Source organism: Eublepharis macularius, chromosome 3 (assembly GCF_028583425.1).
Source record: "Eublepharis macularius isolate TG4126 chromosome 3, MPM_Emac_v1.0, whole genome shotgun sequence".
NCBI classification, from domain to species: Eukaryota; Metazoa; Chordata; class Lepidosauria; order Squamata; family Eublepharidae; genus Eublepharis; species Eublepharis macularius.
In genome coordinates this window covers 4,795,529-4,818,378 of record NC_072792.1, presented here as the reverse complement: position 1 = coordinate 4,818,378, position 22,850 = coordinate 4,795,529, and the positions used below count along the sequence as shown (strand labels likewise).

The following is a 22,850-nucleotide window of genomic DNA, read 5'->3' as shown; positions in this document are numbered from 1 at the left end:
TACTGTCCCCAAGAAGCCTCCTGGAAGACATTATGCAAGATATACCAATGCTAAAAGGAGGAAACAACTTAGAGATGTGGCAAAGAAATATGCACATTGTACTCCTGCGGTGCACTGAGCAGCAGTGGCCAAGTACCAGCAAGTCTCACGTCCAAGGGAAAGGTGACCATCCCTGCAGGCCTTGGCACAGCAGTGATGACCTTAGCAGACCTAACAGCCACGATATACGCTGATATCGCCACTATCAGGGAGTAGCCCATGGACAGGCTGTGCAAGCATGCCATTCTGATCCCCAAGAATGACAAGTCCGTCATCATTAATGAAACATAATTTAACTCCCTCGAAGGGGCAGAAATGGAGTACAGATCTGTGGGCTCAGTGGTGCAAATGGATGATGCCCTGTGGAGTTCCTCAACACGTTCAACCCTCCTGGCTTCCCAGCCCACAAGCTTCTCCTCAAAGTGGGGGCTCCAGTGATGCTGCTCCGGAACCTCAACCTCTGCAATGGCACCAGACTACGAGTGAAAGCCCTCCACAGGAACATCATCGAGGCCACATTGTTCACCAGCAGTGCTCGGGGGGGGGGGGGGGAGGCAGTGTTCATACCATGCATACCACTCATACTATCAGAGAACTCCATCGAATTCAAGAGCCTGCAGTTCCCACTCAAGGCCTGCTATGCTATGACGATCAGTGAGTCCCATGGTCAGATACTGAAGGTGGCAGGAATTGACTTGAGGGAGGGCTGCTTCTCACACGGGCAGCTCTACGTGGCCCTCTCCAGAGTGAGCTCACCCAGCAGCCTGGTCATCCTGAGGGGAAAACCACCAATGAGGGCTACAAAGAGGTCCTTCAGTAGAAAAAAAAAGGTTGTATATTAGGGTTGCCAGGCCCCCTCAATCTCCCAGCAGGAGATTGGGGCCTGGCTCTTACCTGGGGGAAGGGTGTGCGCATGCTTTGCGCATGTGCGCTCCTGCGTGATGTCACTTCTGTGAAGTGATGTCATCATGCAGCCCCTGGATTGCACCGCTGGGGGCTGCTGCGGACTGCAGGGCCCAAAATGGGTCTGATCCACGCCCTTTTTGGCGTGGATTGAGCCTGTTTTGACACGGATCCGGTCTGTTGTGGGCCCCTGCGGAGTGCAGGAATGCTCCCGCGCTCCACAGGGGCCCCGATCCAGGCCAAAACAGGCCTGATCCTGGCGGCTGCTGTGTGCGGGGACGTGCATTACCACAGGGGGGCGCGCATGGAAGGTGTGCCCCCCCCACTGGCCAGGTAAGTAGGGGCGGGGGTGGGAGGGTCTGGCAGCCCTATTGTACGTATTTTTCACTTTATTTCACTTTATTTATTCCACTACAATCTTTTCCTTTTAAAAATCTCTTCAATAAATGTTACATTTCGAAATTCAGTTCATCAGTTTTAGGCATCAACATGCTTCACTTTATTCAAACACTTTTGTGAAGCTTGGGTACTATGCTATTATACTACAAAACCAACTCAACCCCCCCTCTAACCAAAAAATGTTACATACCCACAAATATTATAACTGGATTTAAAGTAGTTAAATATTGTAGTGAAGCACGGGCATCAAGCTAGTCCTATTATATAAAAGGCTACCTGTATTCCAGACAACCCACTTCCTACCCCGGTGAACCTCCAGAGGGTGCTGCCATTGAGGGAAGCCCAGAAGGGGCAGCCCATCCCTCCAGAGAGCGCACCACGGCAGGAAGGCCAGGCCAGGATCAGGCGCAGAGCAGGAGACAATGTCTGCCCCCCCCCTCACTCAGCTGGGATCAGGCACTTGGCAGGAAGCAAAGCCAAACCCCTCTTCACCCATACAGGATCAGGAGTGGAGCAGGCGGAAATGCCACCCCCACCCCCACTTCAACCAGCTGGGATCAGAAGCGGAGCAGGGGGCAATACCCAACCCCTTCATGCAGCCATGATGAGACATGGAGCAGGCAGCCATGCCCGCCCCCCTTCACCAGGTTGGGATCAGGTGCAGAACAGGTGGCAATGCCCGCCCCTCCCTCTTCACCCTGTCCGGATAAGGTGCTGAGCAGGTGGCAATGTCTCCCCTCCCCTTCACTCAGCCTGGACCAGGAGCGGAGCAGGTGGCAAGGCCCGCTCCCCCTTCATCCCGTGGGATCATTCACAAAACAGCGTCTTTCCAGTTCTTTCAACAAAGAACTTACACAGGTGTTGTGTGTTGTGCTGAAAATGCTAAGATGTAGATGTCAGCCCATACTCCCTTTGTAGTTCAATTCCTGTTTGGTCTCCTCAATAAAGGGAAACCGGTTCTGAGGACTGGGGGGTGGGGGCACTGAAAACAACGTACGAAATATTTCTCTTTTGGAATAAGAGAAGCACTTTTTAAGATTTCATGTACTCAAGAGCGCGTAGCATGAAGATGTTTCCGCCAGACCATCTGCAGCCATAGCGCCGATTCTTAGTTTATCGTTGCTAAAAATGCAAGGTATGTCCAAGCCTGTATTTATTCTTTAACTGGGACCGCGCTGGTCCGCCCTGGTGTTAATAGACTAGCGAAGCGTTCCCGTTTTGTTGCAGAGCTCAACTTGATTCCCAAACGCCGGCCTCGCCGGGCCAACCGCGGGCGAGTTGGGCGCCTTTCCTCGCCCGCCCCGTCCGCTCAGGCACTGCCAGACCCCGGCGGCGCCTTGCCAGCGGGCCTGGCGCGGCTCGTCACGGCCCGGCGCGGCGACCGCGCTCGGCTGCCAAAGACGCCGGCTCGATGGGCGGGCTCTCTCATCCCTCCCCCGCCTTCGGTCTTCGCGGCGGCGGGCAGGCGGGCAAGCGGCGCTGTCTTTGCGTGTGGCTCCCGGAGGGCGCCCGGCGGGGCCATGAAGCCCCTCGAGGGCCGCAGCTCCGCCGACGGCACAGGTGAGGGCGAGGGCGGCAGCGGGAGGCGGCGCGGCGCGGCGCTGGCGGCGCCCTGCCCTCTCGCCGGCAGTGCTTCGGGCGCGCGTCCCCTGCCCCGAGGCGGCGGCGGCGGCGGCGGGGAGGGGGCGGCTTGGGGCGCAGCCCGGAAAGGGCGTCCGAAGCCCAGCGCGCTCCAGCCCAAGGCCCTGCAAACCGGCGCCCTTGGGCGGGCGGGCGGACCTGTGCCTCGGCTGGCGCGGCGCGGCGCGGCGGGAGGGCTTCTCCCTGCCCGGCTCTGGGGCCGGGGGCGCGCTCCCTTTCCCGGCAAACGAGGGGAGAAGGTGCGCCCGCCTCAGGCCCGCCGGTGGGGCTTCTCCGGGGAGGCGGCGCCAGCGCCAAGGGAGCAGCCCGTGCCGCGCCACGCCAGCGCCCCGACGGCTGCGGATGCGCGCCGAAGCGCCGCCGCCCTCCTCCGCGCCTGCGGCACCGGGGCGCTTTCCACGGCCAGGGGCCAGCGGGGCGGGGGGACGGCGAGCGGCGCCTCCCGCCTTTCCTTCGCCTTTCCCTGACGCTGCTTTTCCAGGCGGCGGCGGCGAGCTGGCGGAGGCGCTCGGGGAGTTCGACGCGGTGCTGGAGGACTTCTCGTCGCCGGCGCGGGAGCGGCCCCTGCGGGACGAAGAGCACCTCCGGCAGATGAAGCGGCGGAGCAGCGCCGGCGCCAGCGAGGGCAGCGGGGCCAGCGACTCGGAGAGTGAGCAGCGCGCCCCGCGGCGGCTTGTCCCCCCCCCGTCCCCTCCCCAGGACAGGTCTGCGAGGAAAGGCCGGAGGTGGGCCGAGACGGGCCTGGGTGGCGGGGCCGCTGGCCGCCCGCAACGTGGCCCTGCCCTGAGGCGAGAGAGGCCGGGAGCCATTCGCGACGGCGCCCTTTCCATGGCCTTGAAGGCCAAATTCTGATCAGCCTGGCCGAGTCGCGGGGTGTTTGGGCAACGGGCCGCCTGTGCAAATAGATGGCGCCTAAGAGCAGGTCGGCCTGGAGCCAGCCCGGTGCAGCCCCGTGCAGCCTCGTCCTCGGTGGGCAGCCGCGTCGGTCGCCAGTAGATTTGAGTCCGGCGGCCCCTTAGAGAGCAGCCAGGTGGTCCGGCTTTCGAGAGTCAGAGCAGAGCTCCCACTTCGCTTCAGCCGGACACCTGGAGGTCGCGGCCTCTGTGTTTAACGCCAGCCCGGGGCAGAGTTGTTTCCGTTCCCACGCCAGCTGTCTGATAGTGCATTGAATCGCTTTCGCGCTGCTTAGGCTTTCCACTGTGCGTGCATGCCATTCAGGTGGATGTGTCGATTGCAACTTTGTGAGAGAAACAATTTGCTATTTGAGCATTCGAGTTGCTTGTGTGTTGACAGTGGTAATGTTTGAAGTGCTCAGAGCAGGATGGTTAGTCGAACATTGCCTTGAATGTCAGTTGTGCTTCCCAGCCAGCAAACACACTTTGGAACGTGTCCTGGCTCCATCTGCAATGATTTTGACTGTTTGTTGTCTGCTTAATTTTGTAGATGCAGGGCTGTTAAATCGGAACAATTAACCCTCACCACTGCCCAGTGACACGGGTCTCTGCTTTGGAATGTGGCAAATGGGTCTCAGGGTGTGTGTTTTAAGTGTGCTCAGCCTTAGATGCACACAGATCATTAGAGTCTCTCCAGTGTGGTGTGATGTCTGTGCATTTTCAGATCAGTGTGGTCATACACTTCCCTTGTTTCTTTCTTCTGACCTGAACAGTCAGTGGGGGGACAGCTTAAGATGCCTGGATGCCCATCAGTACACGAGTTTCTGCTCAGGCTGCCTTCAGTGTTTCCTTTTCCATTGCAAGATTTCTCAGAGAGGTGAGCTATCTTCTGTCCACCTTCCAAGTCCAGCATTTCCACCATTGCAGTTCTGTGGGACATTGATGACATTTTCTAGATTGGACTAGTCTGCCCTCTGTGGCATACGGAGCCTCTGTGCCACCTTTGATACGTCCTTCCTACAGAGCTTATACCTAGTGTTTATTTAAAATATTTATATGCCATCCTTACTCCAACAAACAACTGTATTTTCCCCTCTCCCAGCAGGTTTCAGAAATACCTACAGTATCTCATGTAACACACCAGGCACTATAGGTATCTTAGCTCTGAGATTTCTAGGATATACTTATACTTGATTTCCTCCTTCACTTGTGCACTTTTCCTGATATTTCCACTTGGTCGCCTTAAATGACTGGCATTTCATGGCTTTCTCACCATTTCCACCTGTTCCTCATATGGGACATGCGCTATTTCTGAGAATTTCTGAACTTTAACCTCCTGTCTCCTATTTGTCCTTCAGGGCTTCGTAGCTCTGCTTCCCAACATCAACGGTGCCAACTTTCACAGTAATCCTTGGCTCTTCCCCCACAATACCAGCTAAGTACCCCCTGCCTTCACCCCAGCGATGCAAGTCACCTTGCAGTCAAACTTCGTCACGATCCATTTTCTTGCGTTCCTAAGGATTGAGTCTCCTGTTACCAAGATTCGCCTCCCCCAGACCTCAGAGGGTCATTCTGTGTACGAAAGGACTCCGTTCGCTGTCTCAAAAATAGGTCTTTTTTGAGGGATTCTCTTTCTCTTTCTCATCATGATGCCTTCTGATACCAAACCCCACATTTTCCCTGACAGTAGAAGAGCCATCACCGTGGGAGTGGGACACCTCTAGCAGGTTGCTGAAAGTTTCTTGATGTGTCTCCCTGCCTGTCTCTGCTTTCCCAGGACAGTAATCTTGCTCTCAAGGGCACAGGCTTTGTTCCCCACGCACACACCGCCCAGCCAAAAGCTCATTGCATTGAGTGCACATTCACAGTTTTGCCCAGCAGGCAGATGGTCATAGACGCTGTGTTCTCCATAATAGTGGCGATATCAGGGTATATCGTGGCTGTTAGGTCTGGTAGGGTGGTCACTGCTGTGCCAAGGCCTGCAGGGATGGTCACCTTTCCCTTGGACTCGGGACTTGCTGGTACTTGGCCACTGCTGCTCAGTGCACCGCAGGAGTACAATGTGCATAATTCTTTGCCGCATCTATAAGTTGCTTCCTCCTTTTAGCATCGGTATATCTTGCACATCTGCCAGGAGGCTTCTTGGGAGCAGTAAGAGATGATGGCTCCAAGAGGTGTGAGGTGGAGTGGAACTGAGGGAGGGGAGGGGTGGTGTGGTGGTAGGGTTGCCAGGTCCAAGTTGGGAAATTCCTGAAGATTTGGGGGGTGGAAACTGCAGAGGGTATAGTTTGAGAAAGGGGTCTCAGTGGGGTATGATGCCATAGAGTTCATACTTCTGAGCAGCCATTTTCTCCAGGAGAACTGGTCTTGGTTGCCTGGAGATGAGTTGTAATTCTGGGAGATCTCAAGCTACCACCTGGAGGCTGGCAACCGTATGTGGTGGGCACTTTGGCAGGTTCATGTGAGAGACTTACATCAAAATGAAAATGGCCCCTAGAAAGGTTGTGCACCATTTCCTCATGAACATTTAAAAACTCAGTTGCCATACTGATTTTTATATAAAGTCTCTAATCAGGAGTCCTGTACCATCTTTCTTCAACTGTCTGCAGTTTCCTTGACCTTATTTTTACCTCAGAACACAGAGTTCCACAGCTGACCAGTCAGAGAGGGGGAGTGCAAGCAGGCAGGCCCCACAGTAGGGTTGCCAGGTCCAGGTTGGGAAATTCCTGGAGATTTTGGGGTTGGAGCCTGGATAGAGTGGGGTTTGGGGAGGGGAAAATGGTATAATACCATAGATTCCACTCTCCAAAGCAGCCATTTTCTCCAGGGATACTGATCTCTGTCACGTGGAGATCTCCAGCCACCCCCAGGAGGCTGGCAACCCTACACCACAGGGATATTGGCAACCCTAGTTAACTTTTAGGGGAAGAATGGGAGGTGCATTTTACCTCAGGAAACATTCAATGACTCCCTTAGAACTGTTTAGAATATTGGGCTGAGCCCCAATCAGGCCGCATATACAAATTACCTTGAAAAGCCGACCCAATCAGGGAGGAGTGGCTGAGCTGGCAGTTGAGAGTTGGGAGGAAGCAGACTGCAGCCTGCCAGCCACACAGGGAAGCTGTATCCCTATGGGAAAACACATTTTACCCCTTTTAACCCCCTTAGGGGGCGAATTTCTTAAAATCCCTTCTTAGTGAGCCTCTACATCACAAAAGGAACAATCTCCCCAAATTTCACATTTCTAGGTCCAGGGGTTTGGGCTGGGCGTTGATGAGTCAGTCAGGATATAGATTATGCTGGAGCTAAGTCTAGGCCCTGGCTTCCTTGTGTTATTGCTGAACTTGCACCCTTGTGCAACTTGCTCTCCTCTGACCCATTTCCAATGCTTTGTCGCTGTGCTGCTTTATCACGAGTGCTCTCTTGCTCAGTGGTTCTAGTGTGGAGGAGCTTCAGCATCCTCTGGCCTTTCTCTGCTGTTTGGCTGCTAGTGGTTTTGCCCAGGGGGATGCTTGCTTGATTTTTGCATCTCGCGTCAGTTAATATTGATCCAAGTTTTTTTTTAAATAGGAATATAACTGTTTAGATGTATCTGGTAGCAAATGTCTGGTAGCAACTTGGCCGAAGTTGGGGATGGCAGAGCTGATATCTGAACTCTTGTTCAAGTTCTGCACTTAGTGTAGGGACTGACTGGGCAAAATTTCAGATCCAGTTTTAACTAGAAAAATTGGCTGCCTTGAGCAGGCTCCTTGTTTACATGACTTGTTTGTGAGCTTCTCAAAGCTATTTTTACCTGTCTGAGACGCAGACATCTCCACCCACCAGAAACTAAAAGAAGAGCTTTATTTTTCATGTTGCTGTCTGTTTTTCATGCTAGCAATATTCATCACGGTGTGTCTTGTGTCCTTAAAAATACAAAGGGTGGAGATCTTGTCCTAAGGCTAGTGAAGTCAGTGGATCTCAGAAAGCTGTTCTTGAAACAGAAACTTTGCTTTTTATCTTTAATTATAGCCTGGATGTAACATTATTCTGGGCTCCTTATTAATATAAATGTTATGTATTTGTTGCTTTGATCAGATTGAAGACATTCTGTCAAAATTCAGGGAGATACCACTTTCATACTATTTATATCTACCTGTAGGCACCTCCACAAGCATAGATAGAAAGAGCATACACACTCTTCATGTAGCAACCAGTGTTTTTCCTTTCTCTGTGGCTGGGTAGGAAAGCATTGTCTATCTTCATTATACTACTTGGAAAGGGGGAATGCATTAAAACCCTGTCTCCTTTAAAAGATCCTATCATTGTGTATATGGAACCACTTCTGGAGCAGCTAAATATTTTACTGGATATGCAGGAAAGGGGCTGATCTTCAATTGCAGTTGCCTGAAAGCGTAACACCAAGCTGCCTATGTGCAGCGGATTTGCACATAATCTTACATCTAATAAGGGCCCCTGAGAATTCAGTCTTCTACCTTAAGTATATTTACAATTATAGGTAAAGGTGCAAGCACCGAGTCATTACTGACCCATGGGGGGACATCGCATTACGAAGTTTTCTTGGCAGACTTTTGTTACGGGGTGGTTTGCCATTGCCTTCCTCAGTCATCTACACTTTACCCCCAGGAAACTGGGTACTCATTTTACCGACCTCAGAAGGATGGAAGGCTGAGTCAATCTTGAGCAGGTTACCTGAACCTGGCTTCCGCTGGGATCGAACTCAGGTCGTGAGCAGAGCTTGGACTACTGTACTGCCGCTTAGCACTCTGCGCCACGGGGTTCATATTTACAATTACTTATACATTTGAAATCAAGCAGGTAGTGCCTATAAAAAGGTTCTAGTTGCTCGCCCTGCCTCCATCCTTGCACAACAACCTCTTGGGAAGACTTTTTTGAAAAAAAAATTGTATTTAATTTAATTAACTGAACAACAATAATAATATAACATTGTAACAACATAGAACAAATTAACAAGCATATATACATAATGCCTCTCATAAATATTAGAGCTTTAACATATTATAAGTGTTAATAAAGAATTATGTAACCTTTAAAACTAGAAAAACTTAACATTAGTTTAGGATAACTGGAGAAATGATAGATGTTTAGGAGGGTGTATATCATTAACAATTAAAAATTCAAAAAATGGAAACCATTTAGCTGCAAAATTAGTTTCTTTCGAACAGAGCTGTGATTGATGTATAATTTCTGAGACCTTATCTTGGATATAAAAATCCCATAGCTTAATTAGCCAACTTTCAATAGAGGGGATTTTAGGAGATTTCTAGCTGGATGCCAATAATGATTTAGCTGCCATTAAAAGATCACAGATTAACTCCTTCCTTATATTTGGGATATTTACAGTTTCCCATTGGTTCAAAAAAATTAGTTTTGGATCAAAGGGGATAGAGTATCCAGTAATTTCTTGAATATTCGTTAGGATTTCCTTCCAAAATTTCTCAATATATGGGCAAGCCCACCAACAGTGCGCGAAAGAACCCACTTCACCACAGCCCGTCCAGCAGAGTGGAGAAGGCTTTGGAGAAATCAAGGAAAGTTTTTTGGGGGTTAAATAACAGCGGTGGAGAATTTTATAAGATTGGACTTTGGAAGAAATAATGTTAGATTGTAATAAATTGGAAGTCCAGATTGCTTTCCATTGAGCTGCAGATATTTCTGAATTACAGTCTAATTGCCAATTCTGTTGATATTTTAACGGTTTGAGTTCAAATGTATTTAAAAGCACATTGTACAGTTTAGATATTAGTCCTTTTTGACTCATGTTTTCTTGTTTTAAGATAGCTTCAAAGTCCGTCAAAGGTGTGTTAATTATTTGTGATATCTTAATGTGGTTCATCATATGGGCTAATTGAAAGTAAGTAAACCATTGTAATCTATGCTGCGGTTTATGCTCGATTTCTGCTTAGTATGCCTTTGAAGATATATCAGTTAGCCGGGTTATGTCTTTTTGTTGCCAAATTTTTGTAAAGATTATAGATGGACCTGGCAAAAACCAATTTTGGCCCAAGAAAGATGAATACCTTGATATGTTAGGTAGAATCTTTTTCTTGTGATGGTTCCAGTTTGTCAGCATATCAGTAAAAAATGGGTTATTTAAATTTCCTGTCAAATTGTTTTCTTTACCATTCCAAATTAAGCTTTGAATGACTGATAAGCCTTTGTTGGGGTGTATAGAATTAGTCCAATCCGAAGAATTTGTGAATTTCAAAATTTGTATGATGTTCAATAGTCTAATTGAGATTTGATAGATGTTTAGATCTGGATAATTGAATCCCCCATTTGAGTGCTTTCTCTTGGGAAGACTTTTCATCACTTATTCATGTCTTCCCCCTTGCATTAATTGCAAAAATAGTCACATTGAAAAATAATAAAACATGTTTGCCATAATAAAGCATACAGATCCAGCCCTTGCACACAAAATATTCTTATCGGGAGATATTGCACTAATTTTCATAGATCCCCTTGCCTCTCTGAAAACATGTCTGGAGAACAGGATAGATATGTGACATGGTTTTGGGTTCCCAAGGATAGCAAACAATTGTGGGGTGGGTTTCTCTCTCTCTCTCTCTCTCTCTCTCTCTCTCTCTCACTCTCTCACTCACACACACACACACACACACACACACCAATGTGGGGGAAACGGGATGCACCTGCAGCCTCTTCTGTGTTCTGATCTAGCTCTGGAGAAAACTCTCAAAACAGATGATTTTCTTGCCTGACAGTAGACTGTCATAGAATTATCAGAGGAAGGTCTGGGGAAACACACAGATGCCATAACTTGCTAGTATTTCATAACAACTCGCTATATTTGCTACTGGGTAAAAGCTATTCCTGTTCAGACTTTGGCCTCCCCTCTTTAAATCCATTTTCTATTTTTCTAGTCCCCAACTTTAGTGGTAAATTCATTAACTTGGTTTCCTTGTTAACTTAAGTGTAAAATGTCAGTGTGGGAGAAGCTGGGCCTTGAGAGGGCCTGCTCCAAAGACACATCTGCTGCAACTGCAGTAAAAAAAAAAAAATCTTGCTGGTGGCATTTCATCAGCAAACAGCTTTCATTGGGATCAACAGCAAGAAGGAAGAAGGTATTTATAGGAGACCTTCTGCAACTTCTCGCCTTCTTCTTCCAGACATACGTTCTTGCAACCCTAGACTCAGCTGGAGATTGCGTTGAGAACGAAGCATTGCAGAATAGCTTTCCCCAGAGCACTCTCCCGCGGATTCCTGGTATCGAGAACCTGTGCGCAAAACATCCCTCCTTTGCCTCTCCAGTTCCATGCCCTGAGTGCTCTCTGCCAATTCAATGCAAGGGGACAAAATTGTTCAGTGCCAGGAGCCTGTTACACAAAAGGTGCCCTTCTGCCCTTACCCAGATTCTTCAGAGCAAAAGGAGGAGACAGACAAGTGCTTCTTTTCAGTGATTGTATTGAATATTGCAATATGGGTACCCAGCTTTCAAAGGAGCCATAGGAGTACCAAATAACATAAAGCTTACAAGCAGTTTTAAAGACATTTTTCTAATACAAAAGGAGCTACCCGCTGAACAATTTGCAATTGGTCATTACATACAACTGAGAAAAGAGAAACGTTTTCGGCGTTGGTTATGTTCTGAAGCAACTTTCAGCAAAGATGGAATAATGAAAGAGCGAAAGGGGGGGGGGGTTGCAAGCACTATTAATTCATTCTAAGAATATGTATATGAAATTATGAACAATTATAAACCCTTATAATAAAAGGAATATTAAAAATCTTAACTCTACAAGCCCAACAGTACCAGCGTAAGGACCTTCCTCCAGTTCTAGAGATCCCAGATCTACATCTCGAGAGGCAGTAGAGATCCTGTTGCCTGCAGTGCATTTGTGAATCGGGCTTTGAATCCACTCAAATCAGTGGGATTAGACGGGGGGGGGGCGCGTAACTCTGCACGGGGTTGCACTGAACTTCTCATGAGGAAGCCACTCCTTTCAGTGCAAGAGGGATGATTTGAACTAGTTCCTTCAGGGAGTACCTGCCTGCGGGCCGCTCTCTTTAATTATGGTTTTAAGTACGCGTGGGGACTTTTACTACTGCAACAATTAAAGATGCCTTTTCAGCTTGAAGCATCTTCAAAGCCCATTTGAACTGCAGCCATGTCCTTGCTTACACTCCGTGGCTGACGTTTCCTAAGCAAAGCTGGTGAGTCTCAGAAGCTTCTCACGGAAAACGTTGGAGCAGGATCTGCGGGACCCAGGCTCAAAGCCCTACTATATGCCACAAAAGTTTGCTGGGTCACCTTGCGCCAAAACAAAACCGAAGTCCACCTTCAAGTTTGACAGCAATTGTTCCAGCGTAAACTCACTTCCTCAGATGCAGCGGCACATCTGACTTTGGGTTAGTTACTCCTGCTGAGGTTAACCTAACTCAAATGGTTGTGATACTAAAATGAAAGAGGGGAAGACAGTCTTGTAAGCCTTTTTAGTCCCTATTGAGGTAGAAAAGTGGAGTATAAGTAAATAAAATAATAAAGATGGTTTTCCAGTGAAATAACAACACATTTCAAAACGCTGTTTTCAGTGATTCGGAACAGAACTGTTAGCTCAAATCGAGGTCCACCTCACAAGGATCCTGGATAGCACCGGATAGTCCAGCAGAAATTGACCAATGGATCCTGATCTACTTGTTTCCTACCCCTGCAACACACAACACCATTTGGTGTTGCTGTTTGAAAAACTCATCAAAATAGCCCAGCCTGGAAGCTCGCTCCAGTCTCGAAGCTTGCGCCACCCAAAACGTTCTTAGGATAGAGCTTGCTTCTTGCGTCACTGGGACCATGTTGCTAACTGTAACTTTATGCCAGCAATGCAAACAGGCCAACTGCTGTGATGTGGAGGATGCTGAGCAAACGACCCTGTTTAGGAATAACTTGAATCTTTTTTTTAAAATGGGTCAGGGTTGTAAAAGGGAACGCCTGAGAGGTTCTCTTTGTTCTCCTGCTTGCTTGTCTAGAAATTCACTGCTGCTTGTTCAAGGAGAGCTTTTGAGGCCTGGCTGTGAGGCCTCGGCTAGAAATAGCGCAAGCTAACCGTGAGTTATTTTGCTTGCCAAGGTAAACAGCTATCCTTCTGGACTCCAAACCCTTCATTAAGTAAGTTTTGCCTCAGCCTTAACAGAATCAATTCAGGAAGATCTTGACAAGAATTTCCTTAGAGAGCTTTTTGACAAATAATAGTACAGTGAGCGCAAGGAGTTGCTGTTACCCAAATCAGCCCCTGAGCCAGGCCTGTCATATGAGAACAGCCCTGGTTACACATGTGCAGACATGCTCAAGTACTGAGGTCCAATTGGATCCATTCCAGTCAAATGCATACATGGTGACTCCCAGCAGTGAACCAATGCCTGCAATGCTTTAGGCTGATCCAGATGCTTTAGGCCGATCCTGCACTGGGCAGGGGGTTGGACTAGATGGTCTGTATGGCCCCTTCCAATTCTATGATTCAATGACTCTGAAATATAAAGATGACAAAGTACTCATCTTGCAAGGTACTTTATTGCCCTAACCAAGTACAGCTCCAGAGATTAAGGTTTGAAAAGAGAATAAAACAGAACACAATGAAACCCTACTCCACGTGTCTTGGAGAAAACGTTTCCAGTATCCTGGTGTTCTGTAGCAAGAGAAGGACCATGGGAGAACTATCTACAAAGTGGTAGGGCTTGCATTGCCCTTATGCACCTGAATTTACCTGAGCGCTTATGGGAAAATAGCTATTGGCATAGAACTTTTGATCCAGGTTGTGGCAAACTCGACAACTGTGCATTAGACGGTCCATTGGTGCAAATGCTGGGGTTAAAGCAGCGAAGCCAACCTATGAGTGAGGGGCATCTGAATACCTTTGATGGTGCAGGAAGGGCCTCTGATTTGACAAGGTATCGTCCTTGACAAAGAGATGTGCAAACAGTCCTCCTTGGGTTGAAGACTGTATTACTCTGAGAAGTCCCAACTGGAGGAGTGCACAAGCTGTAGCCATGGTATGCAGGGTCAAGAAGGTAGTGGGGGGGGGGAGGCAGAATAGGAAGCAAAAGGTGGTTTTTCTGCTTGTTCCTCATATTATGTGGTGGTGGTGGGACACAGCATATCGTTCGTTTAGCACCGCTTTCAAGTGCAGAGCATTTATATGATGTGAAATACATGCTAGATAGCTCTGTGGTCTGAGCAATTAAAATTCAGAGGAGGATTTAATGGAAAAATATATAAATCCAAAGCAGATACTGGCATTTTACATGTTATGGGATATAAACAAAGTTCTGAGGGGCAGTTTTGGGCAGGTGAGGGTGCGTGTTGTGTTGTGTTGTGTTGGGCTAGGATCTGGGAAACTCGCATGGAAGCTCACAGGGTGACTTTGGGCCAGTCACACACTCTCGGCTTAACCAAACCACGGGTGGTTATGGAGAAGAAATGGAGGAGAGGGGAACAGTGGAAGCTGCTTTGCGTCCCTACTGGAAGGGAAGTGGAGTACAAATGAAGAAAATAAGACAGTCTCGTTAAGTTCCCTAGGAGGAGGAAACTCAAAAGACTCCTGCCGACATGCTTGGCCAACGTGCCCCCTTCTCAAGTCTCCCCACCTCCATCAGGATAAAAATAATAAGTGTGTTCATTTTTCCTCTGTGTTGCTTTGAACAGATGTCAAGCACATGTGCAAGAAACTTTCTAATATGAATATTTTCACCTAATAAATAGTATTATTTGAGCAGTGCTGCTGCTACAGACAACAGGCAAGAATGTGAAACAGTCGATAAAAATATAGTGGAGCTGCTGGCAACACTACAGTTGTTGAGTATTGCCGTTTGGAAGTCGCCCAGTCCATGAGTTCTTGCTGTATGCTAAATGGCATGAGGTCAGGAATGTCTCTTGAGCACATCTGAGCTACCCTAATACGCAGGGCAGCAGGCTTTCCATGGCTTGGTCCGGCACAGGGAGGTAATAAAATTTAGAAGGCAAAATAGATTGTCCCAATACAGGGGGGGGAAGCTGCTATTACTGAATGTAAAAAAAACTACCTGTTGGTAGCTGTTTTCACACTGCTTACCGGCCACGGAACATCGCACCAAGCTCCCGGAACGGCAGCGTCTTCCTGGCGCAATTTCACACGAGAACTGTTCTCACGCGAAATCGTGCCAGGAAGACGCTGTCGTTCCAGGAGCTTGGCGTGATGTTCCGTGGCCGGTAAACAGTGTGAAAATGGCCGGTGTTCTAAAAAACTGGCACAGCAGAGCGAAGGGTTGAGTCTCAGCCCGCTGCTGTTGTTATAGGTACTGGTCGAGCATCTTGTTTTAAAGGTTGCTTACTAATATTCCATGATGATCATTCATCATTGACAGGGAAGGGGCCTCCTGAGTATTGGACTTTCTCTGCAGCTCTTAGAATGTAATATCCATCAGAACTTGAAACGCATGATGGAAGTGGGCAGAGAAGCTGCAAAACTGTTTGAATTGGGAGAGGAGCCAAGAGGATTTGGAGCTGTGAGTGGGCTGGTGATGGAGCAGTGGAATGGCAAAGGTTCTGTGCCTGAGGATCAGCTGTCTTCGGTAGCAGTGCTTCTTTGCATCCGCTACATTCTGCTGGCATGGCTTGTTTTATTTACAGATGTACAAAGAGAGTTTCCAGTGCTTTTTCATCCAAAGAAAACAACTTTAGCAGCATTACATCCAGATTATTTTCTCATCAACTTGGAAGGCAGAAAGTGTGTAACAGGATGGTATTGAAGCAGCCAAACATTTGCCCCAAGGCTGTAAGGCGAATGGAAGAAGCAAATAGTGGCTATGCCCTTCTTACCTTGAACTACCGTTCTCAATGACTCTTGCAATTTCCTTCATGGGGCTCAGAGTTTCTTTCTCACCCCCTTTATGCGTAAGCCTCAGCAACTAAAATACTGAGGAAAATGCTATAAGGATTATTTCATTGTCAAACGAAGCTTAAGAATTTTTGGAGATGAAGAGTCATGCTAATGTTCAGTACATCTGCAGAAGTTTTGGCCTCTTATCCCTTGGCTAGAAACTTTGTCTCCATAGCTTGGATCTTTAGCTGAACTATTGAGCCAGTTTGGTGCAGTGGTTAAGAGCAGCAGGACTCTAATCTGGAGAACCCGGTTTGATTCCCCACTCCTCCGCTTGAAGCCAGCTGGGTGACCTTGGGTCAGTCACAGCTCTCTCAGAGCTCTCTCAGCCCCACCCACCTCACAGGGTGATTGTCATGAGGATGATGATAACACGCTTTGTAAACCACTCTGAGTGGGCAGTAAGTTGTCCTGAAGGGTGGTATATAAATCAAATGTTGTTATTATTAATGAAACTGAGTTCGGAAGAGTGAATTGGCTATGACTTCCAGAGCAATGCTATAGATTGGGTTACACACAGCAAGCAGGATGCTCCATTTCCGTGGCAATGACAGCATTTACTAGGGCTCACAGATAACCGTAACCTTGTAGCTAACTGCCCTGTTGCAGATTACATAAAACATTGTCACCCAAACGGGTGCACCTGGCCATATGCCCCTTTCCTTTCCTTAGAAGGCACCTGCAAGCACATCATGGAAGGGGTCCTTTGAGACCTTTTGCACGCAGACCACAGCCGAGAGGCAGAAAGCAGCTGGCAGAGAACTGGACAGATGGAGAGGGAGAGCAGAGTGTGGAGCCGAAGCCCTTTGAAGCAAGCCAGTGAGCTCTGTGTGGTTCACATTGGACAGCTGATACTTTGTCCCTGTCCATTACAGTCCATTCAGGCTGAAGAGACTAGTTCTCTAACTTTGCTATTCAGACATTTACAAAGTGGGGCCTGTGGAAGGCAGAGGATCTGGCAGACCCTTCTCGTTCAAAACACCTTCTCCGGGGCCAAATAAACTCTCAGAGCTTTTCCCCTTCACCTGACTTAGCTTCTCTCGACATTCAGTGTCTCCTGAAGCACATTCAGTCTTCATCAGGCCATGGGGGGGGGCGGGGTTTCCTGATGATTGATTTTAAAATCTTAGCATTCCTAGTGAATCTCTTGAGTATACAGGAGGCCTAGGTTGTCTCTGTATGGCCCATTGTTGCTACTTTTGTAATCATAATGAAGGCCAGACAGGTTTTACTATTAGATGCAGTCTAAGGCTGATTCCGCACACGTTGGATAATGCACTTCCAATCCTCTTTATAGATCATTTGGAACAGATTTTTTCGTGTGCGGAACAAAAAATCCACCTCAAACGATTGAGAAAGTGCATTGAAAGTGCATTATCCAACGTGTGTGGAATCAGCCTAAGTCTAAGAACCTGTCTAGCTGAAGATCTAAATTTCCAGTGTGTTTGTTACTCTCTAGCTGCTGGCAATTTAGGTATTTCCCCCAAAGTTTCTTATTGTTTTAGCACTGGAAAGATACAGCAGTATTGTGCTGCTGGAGAAATGCTGTTGTGTTGCTCATCAGTAAAACGTCCATGCTAATATTAGGTGTTTAGAGAGTCCTGTGTTTTTGCGTATTGTCTGCCCATTGATTTACGTCTCTGTGTTAATCAACTTTAATTGATTTGGTTCAGCCACTTGATCAAATGTTGTAGCCTAGTCAGAATGGTAAATACCTTTTTATACTGCTAGGACAGGTTTGCTGGTTCTGAAACGGGGGTCTGTCTAGATGATACGTTTCCGCCTGGGCATGCGCTGGCTTTAATGTGCTCCCTGCAGCCTCGCATCAGCTGAGAGGAACTGCTTCTTTTAAAAAAAGAGCACTCCAACGAGATCAGAAAGGTGCCGCAGGGGGAGGAAAGGCTCCTGCCCGCTCTCTAATGCTGTTTTCTTGCATGAAAACTGCATGTGAGGGGAGTTAATTGACTGATTTTTGCAGCTCAACATGGAGAATCTGTATACAGGAAAATGGCTTGGGGGAAGGCAGGTGCTATTCTGAGCTTGTTTGAGCTCTCTCTTTTTTAAAAGAAGCAGTTCCCTTCAGCTGACGTTAAAACCAGTGCATGCTGTGCAGAAATGTATCATCTAGAGACACCTGGAATCCTGACGAGACAAAGGTTAGTAGAAAGGCAGCCCTGGAACTTGAGATCTTTTGTGTCTTGGATGGGGTTATATTTCCCTTGAAAAGCCAGGTTCGCAGCTTGGCAGTAGTGCTCAACACAACAGTCACCTTAGAAAGGTGGTTCAGAGCGCTTTTGCCCAGCTTTGGTTGGTGTGCCAGCTGCAGATGTTCCTTGCTCAGTCAGATTCAGTCACAGTGATCCATGCTTTAGTTACATCTAGATTTGACGACGGGAATGTCCTCTACTTTGGGCTACCCTTGAAGAGCATTTGGAAGCTGCAGCTAGTGCTGAAAGCTGTGGCTGGAGTGCTGGTTGGGTCAGCTATCAAGAACATGTGACCCTGATACTACAGCAATTACACTGGCTACTGACCTATTCCCAAGCCTAATTCAAGGTGTTGGTTTTGGCCTTTGAAGCCCTACATGGCTTGGGACTGGGGTATCTGAGGGGCCATCTTCTCCCATATGTTCCTGCCTAGGAATTCAGATCACAGGGAGAGGCCCTCCTGACTGTCCCATCAGCTTAAAGCTCACCTGGCGGTACACAAGAGAGGGCCTTTATGGTGGCAGTCCCGGGGCTGCAGAACAGCAGCCCCAGGGAGGTGCGTCTGACCCCCTCGCTGCCAACCTTCAGGAGCCAGAGGAGTTAGCCGTGTTAGTCTGTAGTTGCAAAATAGTAAAGAGTCCAGTAGTACCTTTAAGACTAACCAACTTTACTGTAGCATAAGCTTTTGAGAACCACAGCTCTCTTCATCTGGCGATGCATCTGATGAAGAGAGCTGTGGTTCTCAAAAGCTTATGCTACAGTAAAGTTGGCCAGTCTTAAAGGTGCTATTGGAGTCTTAACTAATCTTCAGGAGGCAGCTGAAGACATTTATTTAGGACTGCTTTTTAATTAACTTTGTTTTCATGTTTATTGCCAGTGTTTTTAAACTTTGTTTTCTTCATTTTCTGTTATTTATTTATGTTGTATACTATATAATATTAGCCCCGGATAGACAGGGGGCTAATAAATGTTTTGAATGAATGAATGAATGCTTGGCGTATTTTCATGCAGGTGCAGATTCCCTCTGGAGAAACAGCTTCAGCCTTAGTGATGAAAAGCTAAATTCTCCCACCCAGCCTGCTCCAACTGCAGCCACTTCTGCAATAACTACTCACAAAGGTAACACCTTTTATTTCAGGAGGCTTGGTTTCTTTATTCTGAGTTGCACAGTTGCCTTCCTAAGCAAATGTTTTGACACTGACTCTTATCCCAAGCAAGTGTCTCCGTTGTCCAGTTTGCACATTTGGAACATTCTCCTTGCAGGGTGTCTCAGGAGGTGCAGCCCATCTTCCACTGGCTGATGAATTCTTTACAATGAAGAACAAGAGACTGATATCAGAGTGTAGATATTTAAATATAAAATGCCTTTTCTTTGTGCCAGCTCAGTAATCATTTATTGTAATGTTGTATGGGCCGGGTGCCTGGGTCTAAGGGTTTTACCAGGCTTCAATTTGTACAGGGTCACAGACCCAGAATTCGTTACGAGTCCTGTTGCAGGCTAAGGGAGTGACGTTGCAGTCTTGAAAGAGGAAACATCCATTGTCCATACATCAGTGGACAGCAGATTGAACCCTCTTAGCCACCCACAAACGCACCGACTGTCACTGACTCCTACAGTTGGATTTGTTTCAAGCTATTTGTCCAGTATATAAAGAAACATCTGCATAACAACCTAAATAATTTTGTCCTTGCAGTGTAAAGAAAACTTTGAAGCAAGAAGAAAAAAAACTGAATTGGTGCTGGATCCTAATTTTCCCTGTTTTCGTTGTATTAAAAACTAGTTAATGTCTCATAGATGTGTGTTTCTGTGATGCTGAAGGCACACTGGTGTGTTGCAAAAAAGACAAAAATAATAGAGCACCCTTCCAAATTAGCCCTTGGTGTGCCAAAAATATAAATATTTACATATAGTTAATTTTATTGCTCTTCTATGGAGTTGGATTTAGACTCTTTGATAGGTGATGGATGATATTTTAAAGAGGGAGAATGTTAGGCTGTGGGTTGTGTGGTGCCCTAGTGTGCCCCATGTCCCCAATATGAGGCACGTAGGTTTGAGGCTGGCACTTGGTTGACAGACGGCACCACCTGCTGACCCTCAAGCCTCGGCTGCTGCCATACTAAGAAATCCGGTGAGCATAATTGGGAGAGAGTCGCACCTTCTTCACCTGTACAGGTTTGGGTGATGGAAATCAGACCCTCCTCTTGTCCAGGATTAAATCGTAGATGAACCATGAACTGACCTGGCATTCATCAGCAGCACTTTTAGACCTTCTGCTGTACCGACATGGATGTCAGGTTTCTGTTATCAGAAAGAATGAGCAGAAGGTAGGACTTGCTTGTCTACTGCCACTCCCCCTTGCCTGGTTTATCCTCTTTCCACCCCCATATATCTCTCTGGGTACCACACAACCCTCTGCCACAGGGAAGCCAAGGGTCTTTGATCCTGGCAAGGGTTCTTGGTTGCAGTTCAGGTGTTCTTTTCCTCAGGTCACACCGATCCCACAAAGGAGGTGCAAATTAAGCGGCCTGTCTGCCAGAGACAGAGAAAGGTGAAGGAGGCCTTTCCTACCAACCATCTCTTACAAACGCAAGTCACATAAATCTCTCGTATGCACGTGCACGTTCTTGGATGCAATCAGTATGGTGTGTGTTTTGTTTTTCCAGCAAAGCTTGGAGACACAAAAGAGCTAGAAGACTTTATTGCTGACCTTGACAGGACCTTGGCAAGTAAGTAAAAATAATGGACAGCCTAACTTAAAGCACAGGTGGCAGAGGAAGTGTTACTGCATTATGAGCAAGGAAGTGTTACTGCACCAGGGTTTTTTTCTGGGAAAAGAGATGGTGGAACTCAGTGGTGGAACTCAGGACTGCACAATAACGTCACTTTGGGTCAGCTGGAAGGGCGGGGGGGTGGAGTTTTCTAAAGTTCAAATCACCCTTGGTGAAAATGGTCACATGGCCAGTGGTCCCGCCCCCTGATCTCCAGACAGAGGGGAGTTTAGATTTCCCTCCGCTCCAGTAACTTGGGCGGGGCCACCAGCCATGTGACCATTTTCAAGAGGTGCTGGAACTCGGTTCCACTGTGATCCCGCTGGAAAAAAGGCCCTGATTATGACCATGAGTTGGATCCCGTTGTGCTCATTGCTGTGCTTTCCCCAGGCGCAAGGAGCCCCCCCTCCGCCCTAAGGCAGGAGTCTCTTCCGCCATGTGCCAGGGGAAGGCTCCTTGCGCTAGAGGAAAGCACCAGTTAGTAGAACAGAGCAGCGGAATCCAGTGCCACATAATTCTGGTATTGGCATGTGTGTACACGTGGTCTCTTTTTGTACCCATGTAAATATGTGAATTTAAACCATAAGGGCTGTTTGATAACTCTTCACAGGTGTTATTAGTGTGTGAATGATTGACATTTTAGGCTTAGGTTATCTTGCATGGTTTTAATTCCTTATACATTTTGGGATTATTCTCTGACATTCCCATTAAAAATCAGAGTAACTTGGGAGTAAAAGAAAAAATAACTTGATTGGCAATCTGTTATACTTACAGGTATGTGAAGAAGCTGTTTTGGCAGAAATATGCAGTTGAGCCCCAGCTGTTGTCCACCTGGATCTACTGTTTGATGTAGCAGCGTCAGAGGTGGATCTCTCATGCGTGTGTTGCTAGGCGTCTCCTGCTGCCATTGAAAACACAACTATTGTATCTTTTTTCTGCAGATTTGAATAACAAATGCGCTGGTGTACTTTTTCATAAAATATAGCTCAAGGTTAATTTAAACAGGCTTTTATGAAAATATTTATAATTTTATACTGCTAACTTTAATACATGTCTGTTTTGTTTTCACAATGTATTTTTGTATACAATTAAACTCTGAACTGGAATTAAAAAAAAAAGCTTAAAGGGGCACAGCTGTTATTTTTCAATAGCATCCCACCCTTTTCTCTGAGATGCTCACAGTAGTTAACTTGGGTTGTCTCCATTCTGGCTCTGGCTGAGCCCAGTTTTGCATTAGATTCCTTCAGGCTGGCTCATGATCTTTTACCAGTAATCTTGGAATTTATGCAAAACATGCAGAGATGCCCTCTTCCATCAATTCACTCAAGTGTTTGGCTTGCATAATTCTGCTTCTCCTCCCACTTGCACTGATAAAAGACTGGCCCAGCAGTAGCAACAGAGCTTTCATTGCGCATCAAAACGAATACAACGTTTACTGAAACTGTCGTGTCCAATAGATGGCCACATATTGTAGTCTGGCTGTGCCCAAAGTTTGCCTTTGGCTTCACAAGAATTAGCTCGGGGTTTGGTTTCTGTAAAGTAATGTTCTTCCCCTGATTTCTTGCAAGTTTTATATAGTGATTCACAATACAAACACTTTTTTGGCTAGCCAATGTTGTGTTTTACCTACCATCTTCCCTGAAATTTCCCTCTGTTTAAAAATACATTCTTTCCGTTAGAGTAGGTGGAAGTGGCATTAAAATAATTGCACTGTTAACTTCATAACAGTTGCCTTTGCAGAGAGGAAAAAGATGCTTTGAAAATCAAAACCTGTTCAGTATGTGCCCATATACACATTTTAACTCATTGTGTGTTTGTGAAGAGCCAGCAAGTCCCAGCTGACTTACGGTGACCCCCGTAGGGTTTTCAAGGTGAGAGATGAACGGAGGGTGGTTGCCGTTGCCTGTATCTACATAGCAGCCCTGGACTTCCTTGGTGATCTCCCATCCAAGAACTAACCAGGGCCGACCCTACTTAGCTTCCGAGATCTGATGAGATCGGGCTGGCCTTGGTCATTTAGGTCAGGGCTTTTAACTCGCTACTCCATGGGAAACAGCAGCATCAGTTTGCAAAACACACCATCCTCCGTGGACTTTGTGTCAGACATGTTC

At 47.2% G+C, this 22,850-nt stretch overlaps 1 protein-coding gene across 1 annotated transcript; it reads left to right on the top strand.

The window, feature by feature from the left end:
• Positions 1-2,784: 2,784 nt before the first annotated feature.
• On the top strand, positions 2,785-21,859 carry RGCC (regulator of cell cycle). Its single transcript, XM_054974411.1, has 5 exons — positions 2,785-2,901; positions 3,464-3,631; positions 18,982-19,089; positions 20,635-20,697; positions 21,514-21,859. The coding sequence occupies exons 1-5, from the start codon at positions 2,862-2,864 to the stop codon at positions 21,519-21,521; spliced, it is 387 nt and encodes a 128-aa protein (XP_054830386.1). The 5' UTR covers positions 2,785-2,861; the 3' UTR covers positions 21,522-21,859.
• Positions 21,860-22,850: the final 991 nt, after the last annotated feature.